Raw genomic sequence first — 14,580 nt, 5'->3', positions numbered from 1 at the left:
TATGTATATATATATATATTTATATCTATATACACATACACAGAGAATTGTATAAAACCCAGTGCAGCCATCCAGGACGTGTTGCTGCTCAGGGAATGCAAATAATTATCAGCTCGTAGGAAATACTATAAACTTTTCTACATCCCCTTCCCCCAGTCCCTGCACATGCACTGTGGGAACTGGACAGTCCCCAGGTGTTTGTTTGCACCTGTGGGTGGAGAAAATGCAGATCAATTCTTCAGAGTATATGAGATGAATCAAGGCAGGTTATATTTGAGTGTACAGAGGAATGTGGCTGCTTCCCGCTTTTCTCCTGAGTGCAGGATGTTGTGGTGACTCGGACACGAGGAGAAGGAAGCAGGAAGGTCCCAGTGCAGGGAACAGCATCCCTTGGAGCTGCAGCCTGCCAGGACCCTGACCAGGAGGGAGCCTGGGCAGTCCCACCCCAGCACTCTCCTTCTGGGCAGGGTGGGTTGTGGCACATCACACACCGTGTGTCAGGACAGCGACAAACAAATTAACAAAAACACTTTGCTGCTCTGCAGTTTCTGTTGTGAAAGGGTCTCAAAGCACTTCCCACCTTGCGGTCTGATCCCTCCACAGAACTGGAAATTCCCATTGTTTTCACACGAGGAACTGAAGTGCTGGGGACCAGACTGTGGGTCATGGCACTCGGTCCCAGACCAAGTGTTCTTTCAGTGACAAATTCTCAGAATTCTCAGGAATAAGGGAGAAAAATGACCTAAGGACACCTGTGTGTGCTGAAATGCCACTGCCCCATCCACCAACCCATCCCAGCACAGAGAGAGCTGTGGGAGCACATGGTGCTATCCAGGGCACGGCTCCTTCCCAAGGAAATTTGCTGAAAATTTTCTGTGGTGGTGGCAGAGTCCCTGAAGAGATTTGGCCTCAAAAGGCTCCTTGTGGGACACATCTGCTTGAAACAGTTGAGTGGGTGGAAAAAAGACAAGGAAATGAAGCTGAGATTTCTCTGGAGGATTCTTGCCCAGGTAAGACACGTCAGCAGAGGGCCTGTAATATTTGTTAGCCACAAAAGGAGAAGACTCAGAGGTCAAATGGCCCAGCTCAGCATCAGCACAGGCTACTTGAATGAAAAATTTCCAAATTTGCATCTGGTCCAGCAACCTCTTAGCTCACAAATGGGACATTTAGATGAGTACTAGAGCTTGAGACACACAGCTATGGACATGGAGAGAGAGGAGTGTTCACCTACCCACAGCCTCCCACCGTCACCTCTTCTCCAGCTCTGCCACCACAGCTCCTGGAGACTCTACAGTGGCCTCTGCTCTCCCACAGTGTTCAGATCTGCTTGGCTTTCTTGGGCCAAGAGAGAGAGGAAGAGCTCCAGAACCTCAGCAGGGGCTGCCTCCCCATCAGTTTCTCTTCTCTTCACACGAGTCCCACCTCTGGCCTGTGGGAAGGTCAGCGGGGCAATGTTTTCACAGGGATTGTCTTCTGGGAGGAAAAATCCAGGGACTGAGCCGAGGAGCTTGGAGGTAGTCAGGGGAGAGTAGTGTCCATCAAGGGAGGAGGCAGGAGACGAGGTGTGAGCCTGTTCTCTCTCGTGCCTCCCGTGCCATGGACTGCCACCCTGATCCACAGACAGTTCTGGTCGTTGCCCAGAGTGATTTTGCCCAAGGCTGCAGGATCTGACCCTGGAGACTGATATTTATTTATTCCCTCCCAGCTCAGTTTCCGTCAAACAAAGCCCCAGTAACCTCTCACTGATGGAGTCTTTCTCAACACAGGCTCCATCAGATGGGGCAGGATAAAGCTCTGGAAATAGGACCAGCTCCAGGACAGCCTGGGAAAGAGAAAGGCCACCTGCACACCCCACTGAGGCCCAGCTGTGAGTCCCACTGGGGTAAGGACATGCTGCTCCTGCCTGCCCTGCACCAGACAAACCTGGTGCTGCACCAAAGCCTCCACAGGAGACTCAGGCCCTACCATCATTGTTTGCTACAGGACTTGACACAGTTGGGCTGGGAATGTCATTAAGGCCAGGAGGTGGGAGGTATTTGAGGGGAGGGAGGAGGGCAGAGCACAGTTCAGGGATGCCCAGTGATGAATCATGTAGGAAAAGAGTCGGCGTGGGGATGTGGGACACAAAAAGGAATGCAAGGGATGTGCTCACAGCCTGAAGTCAGTCTTCATCTCCCCCCGAGGAGGGAGCGTGCCTGCCCTGACCCACGGGGTGTGTGCCTGTACTGGGGCCTCAAGGGCACACTGGGGACAGTGTCCAGCACCCACAGCTCCAGCACCAGCTCTGGCTGGCCTTCAAACCCTTTGAGACCCTTCCCTGGCCGCAGAAGTGTGTTCTGGTGGGAGTCAGTTCTACAGAATTTGGTAGGAACACAAAGGGTTAAAAAAAAATTAAAAAGAAAATAAAAACGAAACCCAAATCTAAGAAAAAAACCAAAGCAAAGCCCAATCTGTCTGGAAAGCCAAAAGTAAAACCCTCGCAAATTCTGGACCCACGAGTCTATGTTTTAAAGATTTTACAAATATACAGTATCTAATTAGCGTTATATCAGATATACAACATGCCCATTAATTATAATTATGCTGGATATATAATTTATATGCATGAAATGTAACTGTCTTCATGGTTAGGATTGGGACTCAGTGGAATTGGAATTTGGAAGGTTTTCTTGGGAGGCCATTGCAGGGAGAGGAAACCGCGGAAAGTTACCGACCTGCTTTTCAGTAAACAGACACCCTCAGCCTTGTGCCTCTGCTAAGGGCTGGAAAAAGATTTGCTACATATGGAGTTCTAGGCTGTAAAGGGGAGGAGAAAACGTTCAGAAACAGGGGAACTGGGCCATGGAAAATGCTGTCAGGAAAAGAAACTTGTGGGGAGAAATCCGGGCTTGGTGGCCGGCGGGGCAGCCTCGCCTCGCGGGGATCTTGGTGGGTCGGGGCCTCCCTCAGCACAGGTCAGCAGTGTGGAGCTGAACGGGTCCTGCTGCTTTAGGTTCAGCAGTGGCGAGAAGCTGGAGGAAGAGAAACCCTCTTCCCCCTTCCTATTTACATGTTGGAGACACCAAGATACTAGAATGAGTGGAGAAAAGGGTCTAGCAAGCATTTCAGCATATTTGTGCTTATTGAACACATCAACCCCACTACTTCCTACACTGAGAGAGCAGGCGATTTGTAGGCACTAGTATGTTTTTATCTTATGAGTATATTTAGTATAAACTAAAACTTTATTTCTCAGCCAGGCTATTCTTGTCCCTAGATCTGCCAGTCCCATAGGAAAGTCTGCCCTTGAATTTGCTCCAAGGGTGACAAAGAAGAGATGGGTTGGTGCTGACGGGTGTCGAGCAGCCTGAATTTCCCTACTTGCTACAGAAAGGCCAAACATGAGGACCAAGAACGAGGCCCCTTCCTGCCAGGATGGGGGAGCTGCATTTTCTCCTCCCTGTCTCAGGCTGCTTCTCCTTGGAGCAACTGAAAAGTCCTGAATTCATGGAAACTATGGGATAATGCAGGTGAGCCCTTGGAAGGAGCCATCGGTTACTATGGCTTTCTTTGACAGAAACTGATGCACATCAGGGAATTTCCTCTGTTATCCCTCACTAGTGTCTGACTGCTGCTTCAGTTCTTCCTGTGTCACTGATGAAGGGGTGGCTTTAAAAACAGCGTGGGTGGGACTGTCAGAGAAGTCTTTGCAGACACTGAGTTAGTAGAGGTTACCTTGGCCTATAAGGCCACTGCAGAACGGGGTGCTGGGCCACCCCAGTCCTTGAGGAGTATCTACAATGCACTGGGTCGTGTCAAACAGTCACCTCAGTTTTGCTGGCGGTGCGGTAGTGGTGGTGGTGCCCGGGGATGTAATGCAGCTGCTCCACCGTGTTGTGCCGGCGCGAGGCGAACGCTTGGCGCTTGGCCGAGGTCGGGTTCATACTCAAGGTATTGTACAAGTTATTTGAGGCACTGGGATGGGAGTGCATTTTTGACATCCTGTAGCGATCCAAGACCGGTGTTGACACAAAGACATCCGTGTGTGACAATGCCCTGGACATGGACTGCTCGGGGTAGCCCGAGCGCTCCGGGGACAGCAGCGGGTCCTGGGAGTGCAGGCGCTCTGCCGACAGCAGCTGCTCGTCCGAGAGAATCCGCTCGTAGGACAGGCTGAACTCCTCGGGCATGATCCTCTCGGGGGACAGCACCCTGTCCTGGGACATGGCCCTGATGGGACGGCGGGGCCTGTCCCGCTGGTTGCTCTGCTGGGACATTTTGATGACGTTGATGGGCAGCGTGCCCCGGGCTGCCAGGTCGGGCAGGTGTCTCCTCCTCATGTAGTACTCGTCAGCCTCTTTGTCAGCTGTGGGGAGGGAAGGGCAGAGGTTAGAAATGTCCGAGAGCCATCCCAGGCCCTGGAGCTGCCTCCTGGTGACGCCTGAGGGACCGTGGGCCCCAGGCACGGACAGCCCTGCGTGGGTGGTGTCACCAAGGGCTTGTGGCAGACAGAGGAGGTTGAAAGGCGTGGGGACAGTGTAATTCCCTGGGCAGTGCACCCCACACTCCTCCATGTGGAGGCCTGACCATGGTACAACATGATTTACATGAGAGGTGAGTTATGGAGAAATTCCCAAATGTCACCTTCTAAAATTGTCACATTCTTCAAATGTCGCCCTGGGGAAGAACAGGGCAGGTGGCACGAGCAGGTGAGGTTCCCGTTTGAGAACATGCACCTCTCACCTCATGGCTATTCCCTGGAGCCCATGAGTGACCTCATCACATTTTAATTACCGCATTTAAATATTTGTAAATGTGATCACAAAACAGGCTTGGCGGTCTCTGAGACGCTGACTCACCTGCCTAAGGTTTGGTTTCCCATTTTTATAATCATCCTTGGTTGACAGAATAGAATTTATCCCATGGGATATTTCTCGCTCAGTTTGCTGCTCCTGCATCTTAAATGATCTCTGTGCTGCTCTGAAATGCAGCACACACCCCCACACACGCTCACCCTCCTTTTTTTGGCTTTGAGAGAAATGCTGAGGGCTCAGAGAAGATGTTGGCTACTGCAGCTGTATCATGATAGATCCCTGGAATCCTACAGCAGCTGCAATGACCTGACTCAACCTACTGGGAATTCAGAGAAGAGACTCCGCAGGTGTTCAAAATTTTTTTAAAAAGCAATACCCAGTTCAGCCAAACCTTGCAGGGCTGGGCCACATCCTCACCCCCTGTCCCACACCTTCCCTTCACTGCTGCACAGCCCAGATCCGTGGGGAGGTGGGCTTGGTTCCCTCACACCCAGAAGTAGGAGCTGAGAACATCTGTGCCACTGGTGCTGCTGCCAACCCCTTCCTCAGAGCCCACACAGCCCCAAGGCGTGAGGGCACCCACAGCTCCCCTGTGCTGGCTTCCTGCTAGTGGGATTTGCTCTCCAGAGCTCACACTGCAGGAAGGAATCTTTATATTTTACCATCCAACACTTCTCAGAAGGATGTCTCACTGCAAATGCCAGCAGCTCTCCTGGCCTCCAGCTCTGGTGTCTTTAAAATCACCTTTTAGGAAGCCTGAGGGCGGGGGAAATTCCATATGGCCCCAGGAGCTGTAGGCACTTTTATTCTGTGTTTTGGGCCTGGTTGGACATGCCAGGCTGGGTGTGCAGAGGCTCAGCAGCGATGCTGGAGGCTGGCTGCAGAGGGGGAACGAAGCAATTAGCACTCTGGCACTTGGCCTCTGCTCTGGATGAGAGGAGTTCCACAGGATTTGCCCATGTGACTCTAAATAGATGTAATTAAAGCACAGAACATCCCAAATGGAGATGTGCTTGGATGCTCACACCTGGCTCTGGTAATTGCCAGCAGGAGCTAAACCAGCTTATGTGAGTTTACAGCTCTGAGGGCTCCTAGAGAGGTGGCACAATCAGCTGCTTGGAAGGAGTTTGAAGTCGTTCCTTAGACTAAAAATGCAGCATTCGCTACACTTTAAAATGTTTTGTCCACCAGGAGGGTAAAAAAATCCCTTTTCCTTCCCTCTCCCCCTGTGACCCTGGTTCATGTCTGTACAGCCTTTTGCTGCCACAGCTAAACCTTTCAGGGAGCTGATTTAATTTCAAAGGTGTTTCTAAACTCACTCAGGCCGTGCCTCCCTGATGCTGAGGAGGAGGAGGAACATTTCCAGGTGTGGAAAAGCTTCTCATCTCCATCTCAGAGGAGTCAGAGGAGGTGGAACAGCCGTGTGTCACCCCAACAAGACAGACATTCTCCAGGCTGCTGGCTCTGGGAGAGTTGCCAGCCTAGCCAGGCATGGGGAGCAGAACCTGGCAGGAATGTTGTTGGATTAGGTTCTTTTTTGGCTTAGAGATGGGCTAACTGAGAGGCATTTTAAAAACTTCTATTTTATTTTTAGTCTCATGTGAAGGGCGAGACAATACAGATGTTATAATTCACCCTATCACAATTAGAAGTTAACTATTTCTTGATTGCAATACATTATAAGTGTTCCTTGGCCTACCATACTACACTGTAAATGCCTTAAAGCCAATCACCTAAAATTTCCTCTTGTGGGCCCTGCTACAATGCATTTTCATAGCTCTGTTTCATTCAAGTACCTAGTCTTATTTGCAAAGCCACCCTTTGAAATGTGTTTCTAGTTCCATTTCTCCAAATGAATTTCTACAAATTCATTTCCCACATCATGTGCTGCATCACACTCGTGCCTCGTGCCAAGGGATTCCTCAGGGACAGCAGAGGAACAAACCCAGAGCTCCAGGAGCTCTGCCCGCCAGCTTGGGGTGGGAAATGTGCAGGGCTGGTTGCACGGCTGGCCAAAACCAAAGTTGTAGGAATGTGCTCCCTGTTGATGGAGTAAAAAAGTTACACTTTGTCTCCTTAAAAAGGAAAAAAGCCCAAAAGTTTCTCTCCTCAATTTGGTTAAAAGACATCTCATAGCACCTTGGGGACTTCACCTCAAACTTAAAGATACCCAACTGGACAGGAGCCAAAAAGTCCCACCTAAGCAATTCCCTTAAAAAAGAAGAGAACAAAAGAAGTAAATCGCTTTTGTGAAGTGTTTTAGCAGGAGCAAGAACCTCTTGCCCTGGCTGGGTTTTTCTTTGTAAAGAGATTTTTTATTTTGCCTTTTATTAAAATTTTTTGTTTCCAACCCTGTCACAGGAGCCATCCTGCTCCTTTAATGCCACCTGGGGTAGCCTGAGCTATCAAAGGTTTAATGTTTGTCTATAAGAGCTTGTAAGACCTGGCTTGAATAGATAAAACACGAATTTTCTCTCGGAAATGAAATCTTGGAACCATAAAATGGTTTGGGTTGGAAGGAATCTTAAAGATGATCCAGCTGAAAGCCCGTGCCATGGGCAGGGACACGTTCCAGGCTGATTGATGCCACCCTCATCACACCACAGGGACAAAGCACGCCCTGGCACAGCTGGCATCTGGTCACCCTGCCCCTTGTCCTGTCATCCATGCTCACAGGAGAATGGAAATTCACAATTTTAACCAAAATAAAACAAATCCAGTGTGTTTCTCCATCAAGGATATGTTTAAAAATTAATAAAAAAAAAAAAAATTAAAAGTGTCCTAAGGGGATTCCAAAAAAGCAGAAATTGTGAGCAGACAAAAAGGAATCACTGGTGTATTGCTTGACAAGATATTTTATATTTTTGAATCAGTCCCATACTTCTGGGTCTTTCCTTGTGTTTTTCAAACATGGAACTGGAATAACTGGAAGTTATGCTTTCTTTCTTTCTTTCTGGGTTTTTTTCATTGGTTTTGTTTGGGATTTTTCTGCCCTTTCTTTCCTCCTTGGGCAGTTTCTAGAACACCACTCAGGGCTGGTCTCACCAAACTTCAGGAATGTTTGAGTGCTTCAACTGCTTTGGCTTCAGGCTAAGCTGCTTTACCCTTAGACAGATTTTTTGGGTGTTTTTTTTTGTGTGTTTGTTTGTTTGTTTTTTCTTGTTGGGTTTTTTTGGAGGGAGATACCCAAATAAATTCTTACACATTTCACCTCAACCTGAGATGCCACTGCAGAAAGGCAGAGCAGAGCTCCTCTGGCACTGGAATTGCAGAAATGAGGTTTACACAAATATGTTTGTGGTGCTCTGGGAAGGGAAGGTGGAGCAGAACAGCCAAATACAGATTTTCTTCCTGTTCTTATATATTACAGTGAGGAGAGATGCAGGTGTGTGTGCATGTGAGGCCACCACAATAATCGCCCTCCTTTTTTAAAGGTAATTTCCCCAGCTTTCTTCCCCTGCAGCTCCAGCAGGTTTCCTCTCTGGGCTTGTCTCTCCTCGTTTTAATTGGCTTTAACATTTCCAAGCTGCCCAGTCACTCGTGATGATTCTGCAGCCAGCACCAAGTGCTTTCATGTGCCTGAAAACAGGAGCTTCCTTCCAGCCTGACCTTTCTCACTTCGCTGGGAAGAGCAATCCCCAGGCAGGATGGAATTAACCCGGCTGCTCTGCTCAGCCACATCCTCACACCCTCCCTGCTCATCTCTGCCAGGGCACAGGGGGTGCCCAGCCCCTCAGAGCCCCCCAAAACCCCCCAAGTGGGGTTCTGTTGTCTGTGCCCTGAGGGAAGGGCCAGGGAGATAAAGAGCCTTGGTCTTTCACCTTCTGTTTTCCCTGTCTGGCAAGCCAGACAAACACCTGAAACATTAGATTTTTAAAAAATCTAACACTTTTTATCTCGCTCAAATAGAAGTGTTTGTTAATGATCTCTTCATTACTTTTTTTTTTTTTTTCTAACAGGGAGTCCATTGTGAAGAAATAATTTTAAATTAAAAAATGAATGCCCAATAAGTAATTTTTGAACCCCAACTTTTAGATATCACACTTTTTTGTGCTCCCTTCAGCTCCTTCGTACAGAATAAGAGCATTATCTTGGTGGCACTTTGCAAGGGGAGGCTGGGGAGGTGGGAGCCTCTTTTCCTTTGGCTCTGGAGCGGAGCAGCTGCAAGAAAGTGACTCAGTGATTCTGGAGGCGCTGAGTGTATTTATTCAGCCCCAGCGGGAGCAGGGAGGCCTTGGCACCTCCAGAGCTGAAACTCCTCTGCTCCTCAGAACTGCAGAGTGGAGCAGGGGCTTTGGCACTTGCCAGGGGCTGCTCAGGAGGCTGGGCTGGTGTCCTGCAGTGAGCACGGGAGTCTGGCCACACCTGCCCTGGATGCCTCAGGGGCTGGGATTTGCCCTGCAGGGAGCAGGGATATGTTGCCCTAATTTTTAAAAGCGTTAAGTTTTCTTTTATAGTTCTTTCAAAAGTTTTAAAGTTCTCATAAAACTTCTTTAGCCTTCTGATAATTACATATTTCTACTGGAGTGCCCAGCTGAGGGAAGGGGTTATTCCTTATTTGATAACAAAGCAGACACGGGGGGGAGGAAAGGAGCTGACACCTACTGAGTCTCTTCAGAGATGAATATTTACTCGGGTTGGTCTTGACAGCAGACTCGTAGGACGGCGGGAGGTGGGAGAGGTTCTGGAAGGAGCGGGAGAAGGACAGGTCGTAGGGCTCGGTGGCTGAAGTCAGGATGTTGTTCATTCGTGGCTTGTCTGCAAAGAAACAGCAGAGAAAGGCAGGTCTGGAGCGTGTCCCGGGGATGGAGAGAGGCTGGCTGTGCCCACAGGCTCCAGCAGGGAGCAAGGCTGGACCCGAGCCGGGCTCACCACAGGCTCCTGGGCACGATTCAAACTGGCACCAGCAGATCGGGCAGGAATGGATGCTGAGGCCATCCTGGGGAGGGCAAATGCTGCCTCACATCCCTGCAGCTGTCCCAGAGGGATGGGGCTGGACTGGCACTGACCCAGGCATGCAGGGCTGTGCCAGCTGCTCAGGCAGCATCACTCACCTCCACCCCCACAGTGTGCCCTGCTCATCCTCAGGGACACAAAACCAGTTTGGGGGGTTCTTGAACTGGGCCATCACGATGGTCCAGCTGCCCTCTGCGTGTGCCAGGCTCCTCATGGATCCTCTCTGAGCCTGGAGGCTCCAGGGCACTGCTGGCCCTTGGCTCTGGGGCTGGGGGCACCTCTGGGGGCACCCAGGGGGCAAGGCAAGGTTGTTGGGGAGGATCCTGAGGCAGGAAATCCCTATCCCTGGGGGGTGGAGGATGCTCCTCTACTGATGTTCATTTTGTTGGTCACTCGGGGGTCCCCAGGCAGGGTCCCAGTCCCTCTGTCACAGCTCTAATGCTGAGGGCACTGGCAGTAAAGATTAGCACTGAGCCCAGATGCTGAAATTGAATTCCAAACCATCCGCAGGGGTTTGAAACCTTCTTCCTTCTCTGCAAGCTGGAAAATGATCTTTCATCAGCCCAGCCAAGGCACAGGGGCCTGTTGAGCTGCAGTTATAACTCCCAGGTGTTCAGCTATTAAAATGGACAGATATAAAAGGATTTAACAAAAGCAGGAACTTCAGTTAATGGAAGCAGAGCCAGAACAGACAGCAGTGGGCTCTGTCAGACCCCACAGCAGTGACGGGGTCCAGTAGCTGAAGCAAAAGGCCAAGGAGCTGGCCACTTCAGGTATGGTCTGAAAATTAAATCAGAAGGGTAAATTCTCTGCAGGAGCAGCAGAATATCCAAGTCTTGGGTTCACACATTCCTGTTGCACATCCCTAAGTGTCCCCACGAAGAGCAATGCATGATCAGTGTGCACTCACCTGCCCCAAGCCTCTTGCCTCCTCTGCACCATGGGCTGGTTGAGATAAAAGCACAGATTCTGCCCAAAAGGAGCAGAGCAGCAGGGGAATTTCACTTGGAAAACTGCTGGCTTCGTGCAGTGTCCAGACACTTGCCAACTTCTCCCATTTCCCAGGAAAAAAAACAATTCAAAACAAGATCCACCCAAGCAGAGTGCAGACATTTCACAGACATTTTTCTAGACCTGAGTCCTCAGTGAATCTGTTTCCTCCAAAAAACATCTGTGAGAGTGAGGCTGCCTCCTCCCCTGCTGCTTTCTGCTGTGTGCAGCCCTGTTTGCTGGACAGCAGAACGTTTTCCTCCTCCCTGAATTTTTCATGTCACCGTGTCCTCGGTGCCCCTGCAGCCTGGAAATGAACCCAGCAGCTCATCTGTGTGTCTGCACGGGGATCCAGAGCTGCTTCCACAACTTTTCTCCCACTGGGACTTCCCCTGGATGCTTTAAACCTCCTGGCACCCACCCCCAGCACTGCACATTGTCAAGGACAGGCTGAGGCAGTCCTGCCTCAGTAATCACAGGATTGCTCTCACAGTAACACTGCAAGAAAGAAAGAAATGCTTCCCCACAGAATCCAGCACTGATGAAAAATTCTTCCTACCAATGCAAGAACCACCTTGGTCCATAAATCTCCTTTCTCCTGCTCCTCTCTGCTCTCCTGGCACGGGGTTCTGGTGTGGCAGAAAGAGCTCAGACCCGAGGGATCTGGAGCGTCACCTCTCAGAGAGCAGCATTTCCTTGCTGAGGACTTCAGTCCATGCCTAAAGTCTGCCTGCAGGACCAGGGAGTGCGTGGCATTCACCAGGGGGCTGCAAACAATTAATTCGATGTTATCCAGCAAACAGAGGCTGGATCAGCACCGAAACCACGTCCCCACTCCTCCTCCTGCTTGTGTGGCGAGGACCCCGGGGTAACAGCTCTTTGCAGATTCCCCAGGCAGAACCTGGAGCTAATCTCCATTTTCATGGGGGTTTGGGCATGCTGCAGTGAGCCCAGTCACACACACGGAGCTGTGCTCGGTGCCAGAGCAGGAGCATTAATTGACTGCTTGCATGAGGTGTGTGAAATTAAGTGCCACGCATTTATCTGATGGGCTGCTGCAGGATCACTTCATCTTCTTGCTGCTTTTCCCATCCAGGCAGTCAGGAACAGAGCAGAATGATTCTGGCAAACCAGAAGTCACCTTGAAATCCACTGCCCATCACTCAGCAAAATAAGGGATAAACTGAAATGACCAAAGCTAATTTCAGATGTCTTTTGCATAATGTGGCTTGAGGGGGAGATCAGAGAACTGAGGTGCTCTAGTAAGGAGAAATAACCTCATGCAATTTATATTCTGAGGCCAATTCAGCACCAGTTTCTCAGCAGCTGTTCACTCCTGCAATATATTTGTCTCTGGTCTCTCTCCTCTTTGTTTGTGGTGCTTGTGGGCTCCTGTGGAAGCTGCAGGTCAGAATCAACAATCAGGGTGCAAATAAAAGCTCTGCCATTCCCTGCAAGGCAGCTGAGGTTGCCCACTGTGCTCCCCAGCATTCCCATCATCCCAGCTGGAGATGCCACTGGAAAACCAGCTCTGGAAAGTCAGGCTTGGTCCCCGTTCTCCTCAGCACCACCCTGCATCTCTGTGCCATTTGGTGCCCATTTCTGGTCCATTTTCTGACAGGCCTGGCACAGGAGCAGGCAGGAGGTGAAGCTCAGCCAGCACAGAGGACACCCAGAACCACAGGAACCTCACCCAGCCATCCTCTTGGGCTCCAAACTCTCTTTGCTACAGCCTGGGGACAGCCCCACCTTGGTGCAGCCAATGCAAGGCTTTAAAATTCTGCTGCTGTGCCTGATTAATTGGGCAGGGATTCAGCTCTGCAGCATTTCCTCACCCTCCAGACAGCCCTGGTTGCACAGGTCCCTGAGCAGGGATGCTCCAGCCCTGGCAGGGGCACAGCCCAGCCCAGAGCTCATCAGGCTGGCACAAGGAGCTCAGGAAGGGAGCAGGGAACTCTGTGGAGCCCAGATCTCTCCTCCTACAGCCCCACCAGGCCAGCTGGGTGCATTTCTTCTGCTTCACGAGCCAGAATTGCCAGGCCAGTCTGGGCCCTGCTGTGTTTTCAGAGGAACCAGAGCATCCCCGGGCCAGGCTCTGAGAGGCTCCTGCTCCCTCACTCCCTTGCACAGGCTGGGGAAGGGGCTGCCCTGGAGGGACTGCCTGTGTGCCAACCTCATCCTGATGATGCCTTAGGATTTCAGCTTTTCTATTTTTCAGGTCCTGCAGTGCGTTAGTGCAGAGCTCTGAGCTCCATATAAAGTGTGGCTAACTGCCTCCACACTTTGGGCAGACAGAGCAATGCCTCTGGGCCTGAGATCCAAGGACACTCCACAGGCCCTGAAAAGTACAAAGAAAAGTGAATTGTGGGGTGCAAACTGGGGAAATGTGACTTCATTACCTGAAGCTGTAATTAGGAGAATTAATGCCTGATACGCAAATATACCTGCAAACGTATATCTGTGTAAAAAAACTGGTGACCACTGTCCATCTTGGGTGTAGCCTCTGTGAGGCTTTGACTGCCCAGGGTGTATCTGTTGAAGGCCTTTAATAAATACCCACTTTATTCTCTGATCTTGTCCAGCCTCTGCTCTGGGTAGCCACCCCAAGGCATCACTGGTCCAAACAGGAGCATGGGCTGGGAGTGGGTGTGGGTCCTGAGCCCTGCTGTGCCTGGGGCTGGCCGTGGAGGAGGATCACACAAATGCACTGCTCTGCTCACTCCTGCACTTTGCTTTGCCATCTAACAGGGAAACAAAGCCCCCCTGGGCTGAGGCAGAGCCTCATTTCTCTGCCAGTGCTTTGCAACCTCTCTGCAGGCTCGGGGCTCAGAGAAGCTTCAGGATTTCCTGAGCTGTGCAGATTAGACCTGAAGTCTTCTTGTCACATCTTGCTCTGCCCCTCTTGTCAGAAGATGCTTTCAAAGCATGTTTACATGAGGCACAAAACCTTTCATGTTCAAGGACGGGAGCAGATGATACCCAGAAAAAAAAAATAAATATGAATTGATGGCAAAGTTTTGAACAAAGCTCAAGTGGCAAAAGGGATGTGCTGCAGATTTGCATTTGAGTCTGCACATATGTTGTGCGAATTCTGCAAGACATTTCAACAGATGCCTTTTAAAACATTCACCCAGAGAAAGCAAACAATGTCACCTAGGAGAAGCTGCTACAACCCAGCCTTCTGCTGCTCAGCTCCAGCTCAGCAGAGCTCCAGCCCTCTGTCAGAGCTCTCCCTGCTCCCCCAGCACTGCCTTCTGCTCAGCCCTTGGAAGGCTCAGACGCAGAGTCTCGCATTCTGACGCAAGTTCTTACAAAAGGCCCCATTCCTCAGGAAAATCTGCTGGTGCTGCTGACGATCTGGAGCCTTCTGTGGCAGGGCTCAGAGCTCCCAGGCCATCCTGAAGTGACACGCTGTCGGGGCAGGCAAACAAACTGATGTTCTCAGAGCTGAAATTTAGAATGTAAATCTTGAGTGTTTGTGTTTTCACACTTCTGCTTCCTCGTGTTACAAACGCTGTTATTAGCAGTGCTTTGCATTTCTCATGACTAATCTCCAGGAGCTTTCTACATTTCCAGGTCAGATCCTCTGTGGTGTAAATCAGAGCTCTCCAGCGAGTAGCTGCCCTCATTTATGTGAGCTGGAGATGGAGGATTTCAAATTGAGCCAGCATTGAAAACCCTGTGTCTGTCAGCATGGCTCTGGGCTGGGTCTGGCAGGGCTCCGGCTGGGAACTGAGCACAGCCTGGGGAGGAAGGTGCAGAGGGGAGGGATGCAGCACACACTGCAAGGGGACAGTGGATGTGACAGTGACACCCCTGAGTGCTGTCAGCCGGGGGA

The 14,580-nt window shown here is 50.5% G+C and overlaps 1 protein-coding gene across 2 annotated transcripts in view; it reads right to left on the bottom strand.

The window, feature by feature from the left end:
* Nucleotides 1–430: 430 nt before the first annotated feature.
* The window catches only part of SHISA6 (shisa family member 6), a 142,036-nt gene continuing 127,886 nt past the window's right edge, over nucleotides 431–14,580 (bottom strand). For both annotated transcript variants that reach the window (XM_030287172.4, XM_030287173.4), the window contains 2 exons: nucleotides 9,402–9,554; nucleotides 431–4,348 (listed from right to left, as the gene is read on the bottom strand). In XM_030287172.4, the coding sequence (XP_030143032.1) occupies nucleotides 3,798–4,348; nucleotides 9,402–9,554 (704 nt within the window). In that variant the 3' untranslated portion in view covers nucleotides 431–3,797. The remainder of the gene's footprint in view (nucleotides 4,349–9,401; nucleotides 9,555–14,580) is intronic.

This window comes from Taeniopygia guttata, chromosome 18 (genome assembly GCF_048771995.1).
Source record: "Taeniopygia guttata chromosome 18, bTaeGut7.mat, whole genome shotgun sequence".
Classification (NCBI taxonomy): Eukaryota; Metazoa; Chordata; class Aves; order Passeriformes; family Estrildidae; genus Taeniopygia; species Taeniopygia guttata.
The sequence above is the reverse complement of the archived record's forward strand: the minus strand, read 5'-3'. Positions and strand labels throughout refer to the sequence as shown.